At 46.8% G+C, this 18,790-nt stretch overlaps 3 protein-coding genes across 4 annotated transcripts; 1 reads left to right on the forward strand and 2 right to left on the reverse strand.

The window, feature by feature from the left end:
• Positions 1–1,954: 1,954 nt before the first annotated feature.
• Positions 1,955–7,475, forward strand: samd14 (sterile alpha motif domain containing 14). The gene is made up of 12 exons (XM_068336106.1): positions 1,955–2,246; positions 2,787–3,147; positions 4,655–4,701; positions 5,279–5,436; positions 5,540–5,656; positions 5,772–5,958; positions 6,050–6,149; positions 6,380–6,448; positions 6,551–6,707; positions 6,776–6,895; positions 6,973–7,128; positions 7,293–7,475. The coding sequence occupies exons 3-12, from the start codon at positions 4,668–4,670 to the stop codon at positions 7,452–7,454; spliced, it is 1,260 nt and encodes a 419-aa protein (XP_068192207.1). The 5' UTR covers positions 1,955–2,246; positions 2,787–3,147; positions 4,655–4,667; the 3' UTR covers positions 7,455–7,475.
• A 497-nt stretch (positions 7,476–7,972) lies between these two features.
• csf3b (colony stimulating factor 3 (granulocyte) b) lies at positions 7,973–11,415 on the reverse strand. 2 transcript variants are annotated; one of them, XM_068336875.1, is made up of 5 exons: positions 10,888–11,414; positions 10,309–10,478; positions 10,116–10,226; positions 9,907–10,038; positions 7,973–9,812 (listed from the first exon to the last, which is right to left on the reverse strand). In XM_068336875.1, the coding sequence occupies exons 2-5, from the start codon at positions 10,369–10,371 to the stop codon at positions 9,600–9,602; spliced, it is 519 nt and encodes a 172-aa protein (XP_068192976.1). In that variant the 5' UTR covers positions 10,372–10,478; positions 10,888–11,414; the 3' UTR covers positions 7,973–9,599. The 2 variants fall into 2 exon arrangements, with proteins under 2 accessions (XP_068192976.1, XP_068192975.1); XM_068336874.1 differs by having other exon boundaries at positions 7,974–9,812; positions 10,970–11,415.
• A 2,510-nt stretch (positions 11,416–13,925) lies between these two features.
• psmd3 (proteasome 26S subunit, non-ATPase 3) lies at positions 13,926–18,246 on the reverse strand. The gene is made up of 12 exons (XM_068336556.1): positions 17,943–18,246; positions 17,330–17,520; positions 17,101–17,241; positions 16,620–16,756; positions 15,930–16,120; positions 15,733–15,836; positions 15,188–15,302; positions 14,984–15,103; positions 14,795–14,898; positions 14,546–14,701; positions 14,363–14,413; positions 13,926–14,165 (listed from the first exon to the last, which is right to left on the reverse strand). Exons 1-12 carry the CDS (start codon positions 18,103–18,105, stop codon positions 14,088–14,090), a joined length of 1,551 nt encoding a protein of 516 aa, XP_068192657.1. The 5' UTR covers positions 18,106–18,246; the 3' UTR covers positions 13,926–14,087.
• Positions 18,247–18,790: the final 544 nt, after the last annotated feature.

An 18,790-nucleotide genomic window follows, 5' to 3' on the forward strand; every position in this document is an offset into this window, starting at 1 on the left:
CATCGCCGTCGCAGCCACACCCACCCGGCCAGGAATGCTTTGCAGGCAAACACAGGCCTCTGCAACCCAGAGCGCCGTCAATCATTAAACTGAGGCCAAGGCACACCCTGTCAACCAATCAGAAGAGGCCAGAAAAATAAAGCAAGATCCACGCAAATCCAGATTCAGAACATTTCACCAGGAATGGATCATTCTTCTGTTCGTCTCAGTTTGAACAACAGCACATCGCTTCTTTCATGAGTCACGAGTCAGCCTGAGAAGTTGAACTTCAAGTTTGACATATCTTTAGCATTCCTCACTTGAACACGTCTGCATTGTCATTTCAAAATATCAATAGACGTTTTGAATTCGGAATCGCCCAATTTAATCTGAAACATCCGTGCTTGAATCACAGTTATGTTAGGTATTGGATCATGGAGATTGAAGTTTCTTTAACTTTCATAATGATTATCCAGAAATTATCCATGAATATCGACAGTTTGAATTCCGATCTATATAAATTACAGATGCAGATATTTAATTTTGTGTCGTCAGGGGCGATGTTTGACAGTTTTAACCCCTATAAATAAAATAAAACCTGTGGACACCTGAAATGTCATTATGGCCTGCTAGAGTAGCTAACGCTAAGGTTAGCCTGGGGCAGTAGCTAACATTAATGTTAGCCTATTAGATGAGCTAATAAAGATGTTACCATGCAGGTTGAGTAAATAAACGTTGAAACGGTTTGTTATTTATAGAGACCGTGTCATGTGACCTCAAAAACCCTACAGCCAATCTGATGCGGGTTTGACCTTAACCCTCAGGGTCAGCGTGGGCGTGGCTCCAAGATGTGTTTACTTGTTTATGCCACAGAGACATATGGCTGCTGATTGGCTGTCGACCTCCACAGCATCTCCAATGACCCGTTCAAGGACCTGTTAGCAAGCTAACAGCCTTCTTCAAGGTTGGTGTGTGCTGAATGGTGGATTTTAGTGTCTTAATTTTCCTGTGGGATTTTTACATAAAATAAATATTTGATTTGTGCTCATTTTTTTATGCAAACTTACAACGATAGTTTCATAAGTCAAGATTCCGTTCAATTTACTGCTAATATTTAAAATATTTTAATACTTCTGTCAACTTTGTTAAACAAATCCACGCTGGTGAAGGAATTTAAAGAAATTTAAAGTCTTTTCAGATTTACTCGTCCTGAATTTCTTCGTGTTTATTTGCTCATAAAACTGAAATAAGACATTTTAACATAAAACTGTAGCTGTAAAACAGTCAAATTTGATGTATTTCTGCAGCTGCTTCGCTTTCATTCATTTCGTTGAGTCATTTCTAAAGAGTTTTACAAGAAAGGTGTATAAGGCGGACATCCTGAACACACTGGTTGATCCATTCCTACCAATTATTAACAAAAATGCCGCTGCACACACACACACAAACACAACTCCAATCCCGAGTTTTAAAATCCAATATGGCCCCAAATCCAGGCCCAGCAGCAGAAACAAACCAGGGTCCTCGGGTCTGACAGTAAAGCCATGAAGGAATCTGGTTCAATATTTTTGAAGGAAGTCAAAGTAAACCAGATAATAATAAAGTAAAGACAGTGAATAAACACACAGAACCGGTCCCCATAAAACCAGGTCCTCACACTGAAACCGGTCCCCGTCACGTTGGCGCAGGAAGGGAACGATGGTCCCCCCGACGCCACAAGAGCAAAAACACACCGCTGGGGGTGTGAGGAAGTTTTCACTTCTAAGTGATTGAATTTAAAATGTAGAGTGGAAAAAAAAGGAACAGGACAAAAGAAAAAAAAACTCTCAAGTTGCAACTCAATCCAGCATGAAAGAAACACCTCCACAGGTAGACAGATAGAGAGACAGGTAGAGAAACAGATAGAGAGACAGATGGATGGATTGATTGATTGATAGAGAGATATTTTGTTTTACCGGCAGTTAAAGTCACGTCCAGCCATCCTGCTCTGGGTGTTTTTTTGCTCTTCTTTTCCTGAAGGGGTGAGTCCAAATCACAGAAACAGGTTCCTCTCTCTCTCTCTCTCTCTCTCTCTCTCTCTGGCCCCGCCCCTCCCCGACCTGCCAGTCTCAGCTTGTTGGACGCCTCCTCCCCTTCACTTCCTGTTTGGAAGAAGAAGAAACCAGCAGCCGGTGTTTGTGGACCAACATCGCCCCCTGGCAGCCATCAGTAGGTGGTGCACCGTTCTACCATGATGTTGCTTCTGAAAGATCCCAACTTTCCCTCCAGTGAGTCATGAACAGAATAGAGAAAATGATTCTAACAGATATGTTAGCTAGCTTGTCAAATTAGCTCACCAGTGTAGGTGACACTAAATGATGAACAACAATGTTGGAAACTGTAAAAGGGAAAATAAAATAATTTATATATATATATATATATATATATATATATATATATATATATATATATATATATATATATATATATATATATATATATATACATACATATCTAAAAATAATAATGATTATTATTATTATTGTTATTATTAATATTATTAGTATATAATATAAAGAGATGCAATTTAAGTAGATTTAATTAGAAGGCTGGGAGGATATGAGTAGTTTACCTACTTATTTTTTGCAGTGTGCATCATTTCAACGTCATATTTAAATTTCATAGTTTCCATTCTTGAAAATGTTCAAATGGATTTTTTTGTCCTTTTTATTTTCCTTCCTCCCGGTCTCTCTCCACTCGTGTTTTTTTTTTTATTTCCCTGGTGTTCCGTTTTCCTCTCCATCCAATCCTCTGTCTCTCCTCCTCAGCATCCAGCGCCCTCCCTTCCTCTCCCTCTCATCCCTCCTCCTCCTCCTCCTCCTCCTCCTCCTCTCAGTCCGTCTCAGCCGTCCTTGGCGCTGCCGCTTCAGACGGAGGCTGCAGCGTTCTGCTGAGTCGTGGTTCTGCTTCAGACGGAGGCTGCGGCGTTCTGCTGACTTGTGGTGAGCCAGCATCTCTCTCTCCGGCCCGGAGAGTCCAGGAGGACCTGGACTACACTCCCCATCCTCCCTCCATCCTCCTCCAGACTGGGGCCCAGCCCAGAGCGAAGCGCTGTGGAACCCTGGGAGTCGCAGTCCTCCAGAGAGGGGGTGACGTGCCATGACAACCGTCAGTGAGAGAGAGAGGAAGGTGAGTTCATCCGTCTGTTGCTGGTTGTTGTTTACCTCCCATCCGTCATGTCTTCCTCCCTCCATCTCTTCATCATGTCAAACATCCCCCCCCCCTGTCTCTTCTATCTCTCTGATGATGCATCCTCCCGTTCATCCCCCCCCCTCCCTGGGGGATTGTCAGTGTGTTTGTTTCGTTAGATGCCAGTGTGATCTCCACCCAACCGGGTAAGCAGCGAACAGATCCACCAAACGCCGGTGGTTCCTCAAACGCACCACAACACCCAACATCACAGCAACTGATGCGACAAAGGTGTGCAAAACCAACAAATAGAGACTTGTTATTGGCAACAGTGGGAGCCAATCAGAGAGCAGCGGTCAGGATGCCCCCCCCAGGAAAAACTTTTGTTCCTCATGTCTGTGTGGAATAAATCAACTAAAACTTTATTCAACACAGACACACGCCTTACTTTATTAGCTGCTATCCAACGGCTAATGCATTAGCGCTAACTATCTACTCATTAAAATGTTTGGTGGTAGCCTCTGATGAAGTTGTTAGCTATAAACTGTCACTGGATACGCGTTAGCTACAAATGAATATGCTAGCTACTTCATGTTAGTTACGTTCACGACAGGACTACAGTGTGCTGCTAGCATGCTAGCTCTGTATGGATTGGCTCTGACGCGGTCACATTATCATCCACCTGAACCAATGGTGTCTTTGATTCAGAGACTCCGCCCTGTTTCAGCATGTGAACCTGGACTGTTTCACTGCGTGAACCTGGACTGTTTCACTGTGTGAACCTGGACAGTGATGTCCAGGTTCACATGTGATCAAAAACAGTGACATCACTGCGCCGGCTCTTCAAGCTCCCTCAGGTGTCCCTGAGGCTGATGGGAAATTATGTCGTGTTTCCTGTCGCTCACCTCCAGGATGTCCAGCGTCCATCTGTCCACTGGGTGGTGGTGGTGGGGCAGCAGATGGCCTTTTCCCTGGGCTACCTGCCACCTCCACTTTCCCGCCTCTTTCTCCGCCTCTTGCTCCGCCTCTTGCTCCGCCTCCCTTGCTGTTCCCAGAGCTGTTTATTATTCCTCTTTGGGTGTTTGTGAAATTTCATCACTGCATCTACATTTTCTAGCAGCTTTGGTTAGCATCTCCTGCTAGTGCCATTAGCTTTATTCTCTAAACAGGAAGTCCCTACAGGTTAGAAATCCCCATGACTCCTCCCCCTTCCTTCCCCTCATCCTCCCCCCTCCTTCCCCGCATCCTCCCCCGTCCTCTCCAAGAGGATGACCTCTGGAAAGCCTCATTAACAATTAAAGACAATGAGAAGAGCATCCATCCATCATCCATCCATCATCCATCATCCATCCATCATCCATCATCCATCCATCTGGAGTTTAAACCAGTCCAAACATCAAAACGGTCATGTGACCCAGTGGAGTTGGTCATGTGACCAGGTCGGATCGCCGGACGTTGTAAAATGTGATTTTAATAAATGATGACTGTTCATCTTTTGTCTCCACAGTAACTGCTGAGTCATGTCTTCCACTCTGGACGACACAGATGTGTTTGGTGAGCCTCCAACACACACACACACACACACACACACACACACACACACACACACACACACACACACACACACACACACACACACACACACACACACAGACACACATCTATCTATCTATCTAACCAATGGAGGACAAACAGCAGCATCTTTCTACCCGTTTCCTCTCTCGTCACTCAGATACCCCCCCTTCTAATATAATTACCCCTCCTCTACGCTCCCCCTTCTCTCCACCCCCCTTTATTAAATCTTCCTTTAACCACCAAAACCTTTAGATCCATCTCTTCTCCTTTTTCTTTCCTCCCCCTCCTCCATTTACCCCCCCCCCCACGCTCCCCCCATCTCTCCTCAGGGAAATAACCTCCTCCTCTCATCGTGTTGTGGGGGGAGGACAGGAAGTCTTTATGTTCCATTTCTACAGTGGGCAATAAAACGATCAATCAGCTCTATTGGAAAAATCTACTAATGATCAGCTTTTGGTCACCTAATCACTGATCAATACAAACGGCGCTCACCTGTGATCACATGACTCACCAATGATCATGTGACTTGGCGTTCTGACAGGGTGTTGCCTTTCAGACCTGAACCAGGCGATCCCGGAGACGGAGCTGCTGGACAACAGCATCCAGAAGGGCCGCGCCCAGCTGTCCGTCAAACCCCGGAGGCCACGCCCCTCCAGGTCACGTTACCGTGACAGCGTGAGCTCGACGGAGGGAGACGACAGCCTGGAGAGACGGGTACGAGTTAGCTAGCTGGAGCTAGTTAGTTAGCCCAACACATCTGATGTCATCATCGTGTGTGTGTGTGTGTGTGTGTGTGTGTGTGTGTGTGTGTGTTCAGCACAGTCCAATACACTCCGCCTGCTCACCTCTTCACCTGGGCATAAGAGGCTCCTCCCCCTCTCCTGATTCTCTGCTGTCAGCTCGAAGTCCCGCCTTCTCCTTTGACACGTCCCTGGTGAGACCAATCAGAACTCAGGATGGAATGCTAATGCTAATCAATGCTAACCCCGAAAGAGAAGACAGGAGAGAAACGAGGCCAATCACATCCGCTTCTTGATTGGTTCCTCCAGGTGCGTCGCTCGCCAGAAGATGAGGAGGAGTCATTGGTCCCTCCCCCCAGGGGGCGGTACCGTCAGCTGACCAATGCCACGTCTCAGGAGGCACTGGTGACGCCCAGCAGCTCGCCATCTCGGTCGTGCCCCGCCTCCGACTACTCCCGCGTCTACATGAGGAGGAGCAGGAGGCCCGACAGCGAAGGTACACACACACACACACACACACACACACACACACACACACACACACACACACACACACACACAAACTGACGTCTGTGTTTGTGTGTCAGTGCTGGTGTCTGACTCGAGTCAGGACACGAGTCCGGCTGAGCCCTCGAGTCCGACCGTCATCTTCGACAAGAAAACCAAGAGACGCTTCCTGGACCTCGGGTGAGATGTTAGCATTAGCGTTAGCGCCAACACATTCACTGCTAGCCTAGCAACATTGATGCTAACAAGCACTGTTCACTTAAAACGCTCCGATGGTCTGTGAGGGTTTAAAGACGGAAACTCTTTTGTTTGTTTTTTTAAATGCGCTACCAGATTTAGCTTCCTTCAGCACATGCTAACATATTAGCATTAGCCTTTGAGCTGAGACCAGACTGTTGTCTTTCTCTCAGGGTGACTCTCAGGCGTTCCTACATCCGAGTGAGGAAGGATAAATCCAACAGGCTCTCCGTGGGCAGCCGGTGGGTCCTAACACACACACACACACACACACACACACACACACACACACACACACACACACTCAGGCTGGTTGGTGATGGTTTCTCCGTCTCCATCCTCAGAGAACCGTCTGAGAGTCCGTCTCGCTCCTCAGGATCGTTCGTCCCGTTCTCCTGGTTCACTGAGGGGCGGGGCTCGTTCTCCTCCTCCGGGACTCCGCCCTGCTCCCCCAGACTCACCCCCCAGGGTTCCCCAAGACCCCGCAAGTCTCACTCCCAGGTACAGAACCACCCGACCCCTGACCTCGTGGGGACAGACAGGTTTGACTCTGCTTCTGTGGTTGACAGGAGTCGGCGCTCAGCGAGGAGTTCTCCCCTCCTCACACCTCCTCCTCCACCTCCCCCCCCGTGGACTCGTCCTCCAGGTCCTCCCACCCGTATCAGACCCTGTCCCAGTCGTCCGACGAGGTAACAGTTAGCCAAACGGTTAGCTTAGCATCACATCGAGCGGTTAGCGTGACGCCCCTGTCTCCGCCCCCACTCAGGCCGGCGAGGACCCGTCCTATCCCGTGTCGTCGTGGACGACTCAGCAGGTCTGTCAGTGGCTGAAGGGACTGAACATGGAGCAGTATATCCCAGAATTCAGTGCGAAGGACGTGGACGGACAGGAGCTGCTACAGATGGACGGAAGCAAGCTGAAGGTGAATGTTCATCCTGACCCCGCCCTCTTTCTGACCACACCCTCTTTCTGATCCCATCCTCTTTCTGACCCTGCCCTCTACCTCACCCTAACCCTCTTTCTGACTCCGCCCTCTTTCTGACTCCGTCTCTCTTTCTGACCCCGCCCTCTTCCCTTCCTCTGAAGGGACTGGGCGTGGCCAGTTCGTCCGATCGCAGCGCTCTGAAGCGTCGCATCAAGGAAATCCAGACCGCGGCGGAGAAAGAGAGAAAAGCTCTGGACAAGATGGAGAAACAGCGAGAAAAGAAGCAACGGAGGAAAGAGCAAGAGCAGCAACGCAGGAACTGACCACAGGCACCACCGGAGGGGGGCAGGACCAAAGGGAGGGGGCACGGCGGGGGGAGGACAGGGGTACACCAGGGAGAATCCTGGGGGAAGTCCGATCCACGTTTCCTGTCCTGGAAAAAAGACAAATAAATCCTTGAGGTTCTGGAGCTCCTGGTCAACGGTAACGTGTTTCTGTTGCTGCGGTGGCCCAGAAGGACAAATCCAGCAGATTTTCTTATTTTAATATTTGAATTTCTTTCAGAATTTGGGAATTTTTATATTTTGTTACTAATTTTATTATTTGTTGAAATGTAAAATTTATTTTAGAAAAACAAAATAAGATCAGTGATAAAATAAAAACTATATTAACAACATCATACCACCACATGTATGTAATGAAAGAATATTTTTCTGAATATTTCTGAACTTGTATTTTGTCCTTTTGAGCCACTGTACAGTTCAGTTCATTGACCTTAAAGAATTCTGTGACGATGCCTTCAGGTGCTTTGAGTTTCATTAATTGTTAAAATCTGAATATCTGGTGGAAGCACAGAAAGACCAAAACTAATTTTTTAACTAAAATTTTGCTTTATTGAAAAATTTAAAGTTTACCTGAATCCAAAAAAAACACCTGATTTTATTCAGTTCAAATTTTAAGAATTCTGTTAAATAATTTCAATCACTTTCATTTTTTAATGGTTCACATATTCAAGCATTTCAACTAAAACTAATTATATTTAAAAATGTTTTAATTTTACTGTTACACTCAAATAACAACGTTTAAATCTGACCTATGAGGTCACATCCGGTAAGTCATGTGACTATAGGAAAGCACCTGAACACATCTCTAACGACGCGTTAGGTTCAACATCAAGCTCCGCCTCTTTTGGTGGATACTCAGTTTTGACCACATCCTCAAAAGGAGGCGGGGCCAGGTGTCCTCTGCAAATGAAAAAGTGAACAGAAACAAAAGGAGAAATTTCTCAGAATTTTTAGTTTGAAGATACGAAGAAAAAGAAGAGAAAAAAGAAAAGCGACGTCAGATTCTTGAGACTTCCTGTCTGATATGACTGACCTCTGACCTCCACCTTAATAGCAACAGTTCAATAAATAAACCTGTGAACAGGGTTCTACAGATTATTTGATTTCTTTGAAAATTAGGAAACAAATTTATTAAAAAAAATATTTTTATTCCTGTTGAAAACAAACATCGGTGGTTTCTAAACACACAACCGTCAATAGATCAATAAATATGTTTTTATGCTGAGTCAGCCGAACAGAGCTTTGACGTCATCAAAGTTGTTGCTCAATTAGACAACTTTCATTTCCTGTAGTGACACATTTCCTCCCCACTCCCCCTCACCCCCACTTGTTGAATATTAAAAACAGTAAAAACAATAAATAAAAACAATAAATAAAACTTGATCAGTAACAAACATCCAGTTACAATCATATAAATACGAATAGGATAAATAAATAAAGGCTGCCGTACTCACATCAACAAGGACATTTCCTGCTGCTGCTTCACAATAAAAGCATCTCTATTCTTTTAATGTGAAAGGGGAGCAGCAGGAAGAGTGAATATTTTGTCCATTATTGATTAGTCCATTAAATTGCTTTGCCAATCAATCTGATAGAGATATTTCGAGGTAGTTCAAGGAAGTTTGACGTAAAATCTTAAATAGTTCCTGATAATGATTATCTTGCTGATCAATAGCTGAATGATTGATCCGTGTGGCAGTCATCAGGTCAGCGTCTCCAGTTCTTCACTGATCAGTGATCAATCAATCGGGATATTTCCTCGTCCTGACAGCGATTCCTCCTCCGATTGGCGCAGCAGAAAGCAGCTGCAGGTTTCGGAATGGAACACGTCCCGACCTGCAGAGCCACATTCCTGCTGGTTGCAGCAGAGCGTCGACCCCCGTGAGAGAGGGCACGGGAGACGCGCAAAGCATTCTGGGAATGCTCTTAATCAGCCAGTCAGAGTCCACCAGGTCATCCCGAGGTCTTCAACTCCAAAATAAGTCGTTGGTTCTCAGGATGGCGTGCTAACACGCTAGCTGACATGGTTTAAATGTCAGTGGCTCGATGGACGAACATCCGATCGGACGATCGATCAGCGAAGGAAATCCCGCCGCGGAATCCATCGATCCATGACAGTAGGAACTAGCGTGCACCTGCAACCTGGGGCCTGTAGGTGGCGACAGCTCGCAGGCTGCGGATCAGGTCATGGCAAAAGGAGCGAAGCTGCGCCAGCGTCAGGTGAGCCGCCACCTGGACCTCGTAGTTACCATGGAGACGAGACGCCAGGTCCAGATTGTCGTACTGATGGTCGTCCGTCACACTGCCGCCGCCGTTCGTCTGAGCTAGCTCCTTCATCTACAACACAGACACATAGGGCTAGGCGTTAGCATGGCGCAGCCAATCAGAGCGCAGGAGATGTGATGTCAGGAGGGAGGCGTGGCTTCGTTACCCCGTTGATGGACGTCTGCAGGTCTCTGAGGTCCGCCTGCAGGTCGCCCAGTCCGCTCAGTCTGCTGGACAGAACTCCCATCAGCCCCTGGTACAGCTGGCTGCCTGCTAGCATATGACTCAAACAGGTGTCCTGCAGGGGGCGACACAGAGCTGGTCAAAACCCGTCAGCCAATCAGAACCAGTCAGAACTTGCTGACTCAGACTGACCAGCGTGAAGCGTTCCGATAGCGGCTTGAGGACCGGCGCGGCGGGGATGCCCAAGGTCATCGCCATCATCTGCAAGGTCGTCGTGTGGGCGGAGGGTTCAAGGGTCAAACCCTGAGAGGAACAGAAACGGGTCATGAATAAAAAGGAACCAATAGCAGACGAGAGGCGGGAGCCAATCAGACGCCTCCCTCACCTCGGTGTTGACGGCGGCGGCGTGAACGGTGACGACGTCGTCCAGGATTTTCTCCACCAGCATCTTGGCGCTCTCCGCCGCCTCTTTGAACAGCGGGGGAGGGCTGACGGGAGCTGATTGGCCCACAACCAGGAAGTAGTGCAGCAGGATGAACGTATGGAGGGTAAACACTGTCACACACAAATATCATCCAATCAACATCTGGACAGATACAGCGACCAATGAGCAGAGCTGAAACCTACTTTAACAGTTAGCAGGATGCTAACACGAGATAAACACCGGCTAGCACGGAAATATAACAAGTCTCACAAATATGACATCATCATGTTTTCATCAACAAGTTAACTGCATCAGCTGTAAACCAGCTGTTTGCAACAGGCTAATGTTAGCATTAGCTCAAAACCAGTTGTTTGCAATAGAATAAAGTTAGCAATAAACCAGCTGTTTGCAACAGGCTAACTTTAGCATCATTAGCATAAGTCTCTCTGGTGCTGATCCATGCATTTAGTCAAAGACATCATGTTAACCCAGATGTGGATCCAGGATGCAGCGGCTCTACCCCCCCCCCCACACACACACCTGGAGCCTCAGGTGAGCTCAGGCTCCAGCCCGGACCCGAGCCTCCCTGTGACAGGTGGGTGTTGTTCGGGTCTGGTCCTACCTGTGGCGGGGCTCATGTCTTCACGGCGGCTGTCGGTGTGTTGCTGTCGGTGTGTGTCCGCCGGTGAACTCGGTCTCTTCTCCTCCGGCTTCCATTTGGAGCCGTTTTATGGCGCGACGTCCACCTGCGGGGGTTTTTCCACGGCGGTTCCGTCACACCCGTCGGACTCATTCCGATAAATGCCGAAGTGACGAAGCTTGAGCAAACTTCTTTGCGTCACAACTGTTAAAAAAAAAAAAAAAAAATCCGCTCGGCGCCACTCACGCTTCCAGTGTTGTCGGTCGGTCACGTGACTGTACACCTTTGTTCCGGCGCTCCCACGCACACGGAGCCCCTAAGAACCGGAATATTTGTGGGTCAGCCGCTGAACGCATGAAGCCCATCGGACCAGATTCTCCAGAACTTCCTCAACTTTCATGTTTTTATCGATTAAAGTTCCAGAATTCTTCAAACAGGCGGTATTTGGGTCAAAACGCAGGACCTCAGGGTGCAGGAGGAGGTGTGCTCTCTCAACTGCCTCTTCCTGTGACGTCAGGCTCCCCTCTCATTATTACTTCTTAGGTAACTTTGGACAAACCAGCTCAGCGGGAGTCATTGTAAGTCAGAGGGAAGAGGATGTTCTGGTTTCACAACCATTATTTCCTGATCCGGGTCGGACCGTGAACCCACCAGGAGTGAGGAAGACTCTGGTGAGGTGTGATCAGGAACCCTCAGAATCAGAAGCACACTCAAGTGCAGGTGGGTCAGGTGGTGGTGACCTTTGAACCTTCCAACCGGGTCAGGAGGTCACGCGTCTGAGGAACCCGCTGAGGTTCGACCATCAAACGGTGCCTGAGTATTTTGGTTGCGTAACGTTTGTGGTGACGTGTTGAGGGGAGTTCCACCCCCTGAATGTTTCAGTGACGTGACAAAGGCTCACACACACACACACACACACACACACACACACACACACACACACACACACACACACACACACACTCTCTGGTGAGTGTTCACACATCAGGTCAGAGGTCACCGATGGACCTGGAGGAAATAAAGATTCCATTTTATTTAATTCCAACTGTAATTCAACTATAAAAAAGCATTAAAAAATCTTCAGAAAATTTGCCTATCGATGAAATGACACACCGAATCAACATCCAAGTTCTGATCAGTTATTCACATGAATTGATAACAGAATCGATAAAAATCAGGCTAAACGGTCCAGAAAAAATGTGACCAAAAAAAAAAAACTATAAAAACTAGATTTCTCTGAAAATATTCTAAAGATTTTAATTTTCTTTTTAAGGACTTGAATTTGATTTGAATTTTATTTTTTAAATACATGTGTTGCATTTATGCATTTGTTTGTTGTTGATAAAGTGTGATTCAAAAACTATTAGTTTTTACTGTGGGTTAAGTCGACCGATCAATTTTAACCAATCAATTGTAGACCAATAACGTGTTGATTGGCTGGATTGTTTCAGAGGGAGGAGCCTGGTTCACATTTCAGACTAACGTTTCATTTGTTGAATTCTAAGTTTCAAATATTTATTATTCATGAAAATAAATGAGAATGAGAATGAAGATGAAGCTGATGGGTGTCAGCCAGCGATCCATAACCGATCAATCGATCAATCCCTTCACAACCACTAATTCTAGATCAGCCAAACTGGGCAAGACCCCACAACATGGGACGTGTCCAACAACTTGCGCTACAACCTCAGCCAACCCACCCAACAAATAAACTAAATTTGCAAAATCTGGTAATTAAGAAGAAAAACAAAGTATTTTTTGTCAAAAAAAAACAATATTTTTTTAATCAAAATTAAAAATGAATGTATTTAGATACAATAGAATCTGTCAAAGACACACTAAAGTGTGAACTAATAATTTGGCCTAAAGAAGTAAATATTGAGTAAATCGGGGCCGTCTTTATGGCTGGGGACTAAACTAAATCTGACATCTATCGACCAATAAGGGCCTCACCCATAACGTCTAAAGTAGCTGAGAAATGGGCGCAACAAAACCGACGTAACACGTAAAGAATGGCTTTTCATCAGTTAGTTTGGATTCAGGTTTAATTCGGAGACGGCTACCTGCTATTTAAACGCTAAAAAAAACCGCTGGATCAGGGCCAACTGGTACTTAACTTTTTAAATAGCGCCCCCTGTTGGGTGAAATCAGTCAGACAGGAAACAGTTGGTTCAGGTGACTGGTTGTCATCTCTCTTCTGCTGGAGAACCACAGGTCTCCATCCTGTACTGTCTTTGATTCAGCTTGTATGATAATAATTTACCAGATGTCTACATATGGAGACGACACCGTTTCATCCTGTCAGGACAGCTCAGTGCTCCCAGGACACGGTGCTGGTTTCCCATTGGTTCAAAGTCTGTTGTTTACACCTGAATACCCCCCAAAAAACTGTTGTTCTCCTGACAGCCAATAGAGGGCCAGCAACCATCAGTCATGGTGAATACAGATTTAAGGAGGTTGAACGTCTGAAGAACCTAAGGGTAATCTTTGATTCCGATCTTAATTTTAAGCAACAAAAAACACAAATTTATCAAATTTCAAGCATAGAACACCTTTCCTGACAACAAAAACATGCTTGAAATATTTACTCTTCATACTGCTACACGTTCACACACTTAATAACCAATCCTCTTTTTAAAGGAACACCTGAAACACTCAAATAAAAACCTTTTTACTATCATGATTATAAAATTTTGATTAAGCACAAAATTAGGACCTTCGTGGTTTTCATTTGCTTTTGGATGTTGGTCCTAATTTTTAAGGTTCTGAACGGTCTGTACATAATGAGGTCATGTCTCCTCCCTTCTGAGTGTCATTCTTCAATAATATATTAGCTACTACCTTTAGCCATTAGCTGTGAATTAGCGTGGGCGGATCTAAATAGTTGTTCAGCGGTGTAGCATGACAGAACTACATTACCCAGAAAACCACAAACATGTAAACAAAACCAATGTGTTTTATTACTGAGTGAGAGAAACAAACAAGAGAAGAAAACACACGAGAAAGAGGGAAAGGGATTGTGGGTAATAACTGATCTACCAACATTAGTGTGCAGACACGCACACAACTTCCTGTCTGCAAAGTAAGTCAGGTGAAAGAATCACGGGAAGCTGTCGTCATCGTCTTCTGCCATTTCTTTAGCAAACTCCAGATCCTGCTGCTCGCGTTCCCGACGCTCCTGAAGGTACCACGAACACACACACACACACACACACACTCAAGTTAGTGAAATTTTCTCTCATTATTCTGAAAATGTTTGTGTTAATCCTTGAAATAGCAGCTGTGTGTGTGTGTGTCTGTCTGTGTGTGTGTGTCTGTGTGTGTCTGTGTGTCTGTGTGTGTGTCTGTGTGTGTGTGTGTGTGTGTGTGTGTTACCTCTGCTGACTCCAGGTCTTTGTTGTAAGCTTTTGGGGGGAACCTCATGGCCTTCAGGACAGAAACAAGTCGGGTTATTCTTCAACAAACCGATTCAAAACACGATCTGATCGACTCCACTATTGATCAAGTACTAATCAATAACACAGACCAATAAATCGGAGGTTAACGGCCAGGCGTTACCTTCACAGACATGTTGTGGATGTCCAGGCAGAAGGAGATCCTCTGGTGGAACGCCAGCTGAGGTTCTCTGGTTCCATAGATGTCCATCGTCTCTTTTGATTGGACGAAGCCTTTCTCGTGGTTGATGCTCGCCTCGATCACGCCGTCACGGATGGCCTGAGCGACACACACACACACACACACACACAGTCAGTGGATCCTCGCCCACTGGAGCATCAGTTGGCGTCACTTTGGGGGTTTTTTGGTTACCTTGGCGACGATGAATTCTGCATCCTCTGAACTGTCGAGCTGCAGCTTCTGAGCGATGTCGGCCAGAGAGATCCGAGAGTACGACAGGCTGATCATACGCACGCCTGACACACACACACAAACACACACAAGCATCAGAATCAGGAGGCGGACTCATTTCAGGAGCGATCTGGCCTGTGATTGGCTCACCGGTCTTGATGACGTTGTGTCTCAGACGGATGATGAGCGTGTACGTCCCGTCGGTCTGGAACTTCTCCCCGAACTGCTCCAGAACCTGGTTGAACTTGGCCAAGTTCCCCGTCCTCACCGCTGCACAGAATCACACCGACTGGTTTCACACGGGAACAATCACACCGATAGGTTTCACACTCGCGTGGCGCCGGCGGTACCCACCCTGGGTCAACAGGAAGTAGGGCATCAGGGACCTCTTGAGCGACGGCTGTCTGAACTGAAGCCTGTCAGGAATCTCTCCCAGCAGGAGCTCCACCACGATGAGCAGCTTGTGCACCTGGAGACACGCCCACCAACCAGGGGTCAGTGAAAGGTCACACCTTACAGGAAGTGACTGATCAATAAAGTTTTCTCTGTTCAAACACGGAAAGAGCCTTAAAAAAGACAGAAATCTAGCTACACAACAACAATACAAAATAAAACACAATGAAACTAATTAACATCACATTAAAACACATCAATGAAACAACAATTTAACAGCACAACAATAAACAACAAAAGAGTACAATAAAACAACATAACAACAAAACAATACCAATAAAATCAAAATAACAACATGAACCATCATCTAATTAAAGAACAACAGATTGGCCCAGAGTCACTGTGTGTTTCTGTGTGGTGGTGTGTGTTTCTGTGTGGTGTTGTGTGTTTCTGCGTGTTGTTGTGTGTTTCTGTGTGGTGTGTGTGTTGTGTGTGCAGCCGCAGACCGTCTGCTTGAAGCCCACGGCGGTGTGTTGTGGGGCTTTCCTGAGAGCGTTGGTCAGAGTGCGGCGGGCCTCAGAGTACTCCAACTGGATCGCCTTGATACGACCTGGAGGTCACATGACACGCAGGTTCAAACAGAGTACACACAGGTCTCACACAGGGGCGGAGCCTCACCCCTGCGGTGTGGGCGGGTCCTCACCTGTGTAGTAGAGGTAGCGGGCCCACTCGTTGTTGTTGGCCAGCTCGGGGAACACCGACTTGGACACCAGCTTCTCGGCCTGGTCGTACAGGTTGAAGTGCAGGTAGTTCCTCAGCAGCAGGTTGAGCAAGACGGCCTGACCGTCAGCGTCGTGACGCAGCGTCGCCGTGCGCAGACGCGTGTGGAGGAAGCTGAGGGTCGGACACAGTTAAAGGTCAGTGAACGCACCAGGAGGCAAAGGGATTAAACAGCACAGGTCTGGAGTCTGGATCCGGTCAGCAGCAGAAATATTTAACATCTGAATAAAATCAGCACCTCAGCCTGTCAGGATTTAATAATCTACGATTTACTAACCTATGATTTAATAATGCAGGATTTAATAACCCTGACAACTTCAAAAAGTGTAAATGAACAGTGAAACAAATTAAAATACTTAATTTTACTTCAAAAATATCTCCTCCGCTGAGACAAGTCTCTCTCACAGAAGATGTTGTAACCATGGGAACATAAAAAAACCTCAAGAGATTGGAGGCTCTTCGTCGCTGCGAGTAGAAAGTTTTGCAGATGAACATCAGAGTGACGGACGGATGGACTCGCGTGAAATGTCATGTGGACAAATAATGGAACCCCGTTGGAGCTGACGTGTCGTCACACAGCAGGTTGTTTGTTTTTTTGTTTGTTTGTTACTACCTCCTCATGGTGTCAAACTGGTTGAGGAACTCGTACACTCGGGCGTGGTAATAGTAACACTTGGCGGCGACCAGATCCAGAGCTCGGCGGTTCTTGGAGGCGATCTTCTGTAGCAGGTCGTCGGACACTTTCTGAGCCTGGAGCGCAAACACACATTCTGATTGGTCGAAAACGACAACCACTTCATGCCGGGTCACTCCTGACACCCTACAACTGTCACCAGCAAAGTCTGAGAACATCTGCTGAAACTAATAACTACTGGTAACATGTAACTAACTAGTAACTAACTAGTTAGTGTTCAACACAGAAACTGATGAACCTCCTCTGAGGCCTGAACCATGGTAAACCTGTATTTATTAACAATTCATCAAACGTTCCACAATGAAGTACAATTTTGTTTGTGTTTAAACCGTCAGTGAGCAGAAAGACCGTCAGAAAAATATCACGTCAGGTGCGTTCAGGTGCTATGGGACAAACCCACCTCCACGTATCTCTTGTTGTTGGTCAGGTGAACCACCAGCAGCAGCTGCAGGTACGCCTCCACCTCCGGCAGTAGAGGAGCCGACGCCGCTTTACCCGTCCGGGGACGGAACTGGACGTCTCCGTCCGTCGTCTCCATCGGCTGAAACACAGACGAGATCAATACTGATCATCCAGAAAACGATGGATCGATGCTACAACGGAGGCGCGGCGGTGACGTGGGTCCGCACCTCCTCCAGGAAGCCCAGCAGGAAGTCGCGGGTGGAGGCGTTGCTGGTGAAGAAGCCCACGATGGCTTTGTGAAGCACGTTGGTGTTCAGACGGCGGCTGGTGGACGGCAGCGCCCGGAGGGCCCGCAGCACGAAGCGGGGCTCCTTCCCCGACACCGCCTTCTCTATCTGCTTCACGTGCTCCTTAATGTCTGAGGAGGAGGAGGAGGAAGAAGAGGAGGTGGTGAGGAGGAGGAAGTGGAGAGGAAGAGCAGTGAAGCAGTGCGCATGTCTGTCATCACTGTTGACATGCCATTTGTCTCAAACACGAACGTTTTAACGTTAATATCCTCTGACTCTCATTTATAAACATTTTACCAGCTTAAACCGGTTTTAGTTTAACGAGCAGCTTCTTCTAACTTGGACATAAAATCCTTTAAATCCTTAAATTTAATCCGGACTAAAAACCAAATTCTGCCTCAAAGCTACTGTCATTAGCAGTTAGCTTAGCTAGCTTAGCGCTAGCTAACGGGCCAGCTCCGGCGGACAGAGCGGTGGCTCCGGTGAACCGGGCCGGCCTTTAACCGGGTCCGGCCCCGGTGGTTTCCCCGGTAGGATGCGGGCCCGGCAGTACCGTCCAGCGTCACGGCGTCCAGCTCCCTGGGCTGCTTGGCCGCCGCCTCCTCCGGCATCTCCACGTCCTGCGGCTCCGGGCCCGGGTCCTTCGGCTTCTCGGCTTTGGAGTCCCGGTCTTTGCCGCCTCCCTTCTCCCGCCGCTTGGCAGCCGTCTCCTTCATGGCGTCGGGAAGAGAACCGCTGGAGTCCGGCCGAAACACAACCTCCGTCAGTCCGGGTGGATGAAATCTATCCGAAGAGCTCCGCTCGCTGCGGGCTGCTAGCGTTACAATGACTGGCAAGTATTTCACAGCGCAAAGGATTGTGGGAGCTGGTAGACAGAGTAGGTCGATGACAGAACCCAGACGGGTGCTAATCAATAACAGATGGATCGATTTGTGACTACGTCGTAAATAAGTGAAAAAGAACACAAGAGCCATAATAGATGAAAAAACACACCGACTGAATGCAAAACACTGAGTTTAATAGAAAATAAAAGTTAAAACTCGACTTCTTCACTTAAAATAAAGTGAAATTAATGAAAAGCGAAGTTGTGGTTCAGAAATCTGATCAATCTGATTTGATCAACATCAGATAAAAAAATAAATCAATAAATATTTCATCCCAGGATTTTATCTGCAGATAGTCCTGGTAGGGTTCAGGTCCGACTCTCCACCAATCAGAGAGCAGAACAGAGAAGAGGGCGTTACCTGTCGCTGGAATAGAAAGTACTGTAATTAGTTCCAGCTCCTCTAACTAAAAGATGTATTTACATTCATTTAATTGTTTGTTTGTTTGTTTGTTTTTTAGTGGTGACGACAAAAATATTAAATTATAAAGAAAGATTGAAATTAAAGTCGACAGCCT

This window comes from Antennarius striatus, chromosome 16 (genome assembly GCF_040054535.1).
Source record: "Antennarius striatus isolate MH-2024 chromosome 16, ASM4005453v1, whole genome shotgun sequence".
NCBI lineage: Eukaryota > Metazoa > Chordata > Actinopteri > Lophiiformes > Antennariidae > Antennarius > Antennarius striatus.

What these genes read in the sequence shown, in the direction of transcription:
- psmd3 (XM_068336556.1), bottom strand. Translation starts at nt 18,105, where the DNA reads ATGAAGGAGACGGCTGCCAAGCGGCGGGAGAAGGGAGGCGGCAAAGAC. An exon ending in GGACGCCGTGACGCTGGACG is followed by an intron (nt 17,521 to 17,942) that starts GTACTGCCGGGC and finishes CCTCCTCCTCAG; the next exon opens with ACATTAAGGAGCACGTGAAG. An exon ending in TGCTGGGCTTCCTGGAGGAG is followed by an intron (nt 17,242 to 17,329) that starts GTGCGGACCCAC and finishes TCTGTGTTTCAG; the next exon opens with CCGATGGAGACGACGGACGG.
- csf3b (XM_068336874.1), bottom strand. An exon ending in CCGCCGCCGTCAACACCGAG is followed by an intron (nt 10,227 to 10,308) that starts GTGAGGGAGGCG and finishes TGTTCCTCTCAG; the next exon opens with GGTTTGACCCTTGAACCCTC. An exon ending in TGCAGACGTCCATCAACGGG is followed by an intron (nt 9,813 to 9,906) that starts GTAACGAAGCCA and finishes TCTGTGTTGTAG; the next exon opens with ATGAAGGAGCTAGCTCAGAC.
- samd14 (XM_068336106.1), top strand. Translation starts at nt 4,668, where the DNA reads ATGTCTTCCACTCTGGACGACACAGATGTGTTTG. An exon ending in AGGCTCTCCGTGGGCAGCCG is followed by an intron (nt 6,449 to 6,550) that starts GTGGGTCCTAAC and finishes CTCCATCCTCAG; the next exon opens with AGAACCGTCTGAGAGTCCGT. An exon ending in CCCGCAAGTCTCACTCCCAG is followed by an intron (nt 6,708 to 6,775) that starts GTACAGAACCAC and finishes TGTGGTTGACAG; the next exon opens with GAGTCGGCGCTCAGCGAGGA.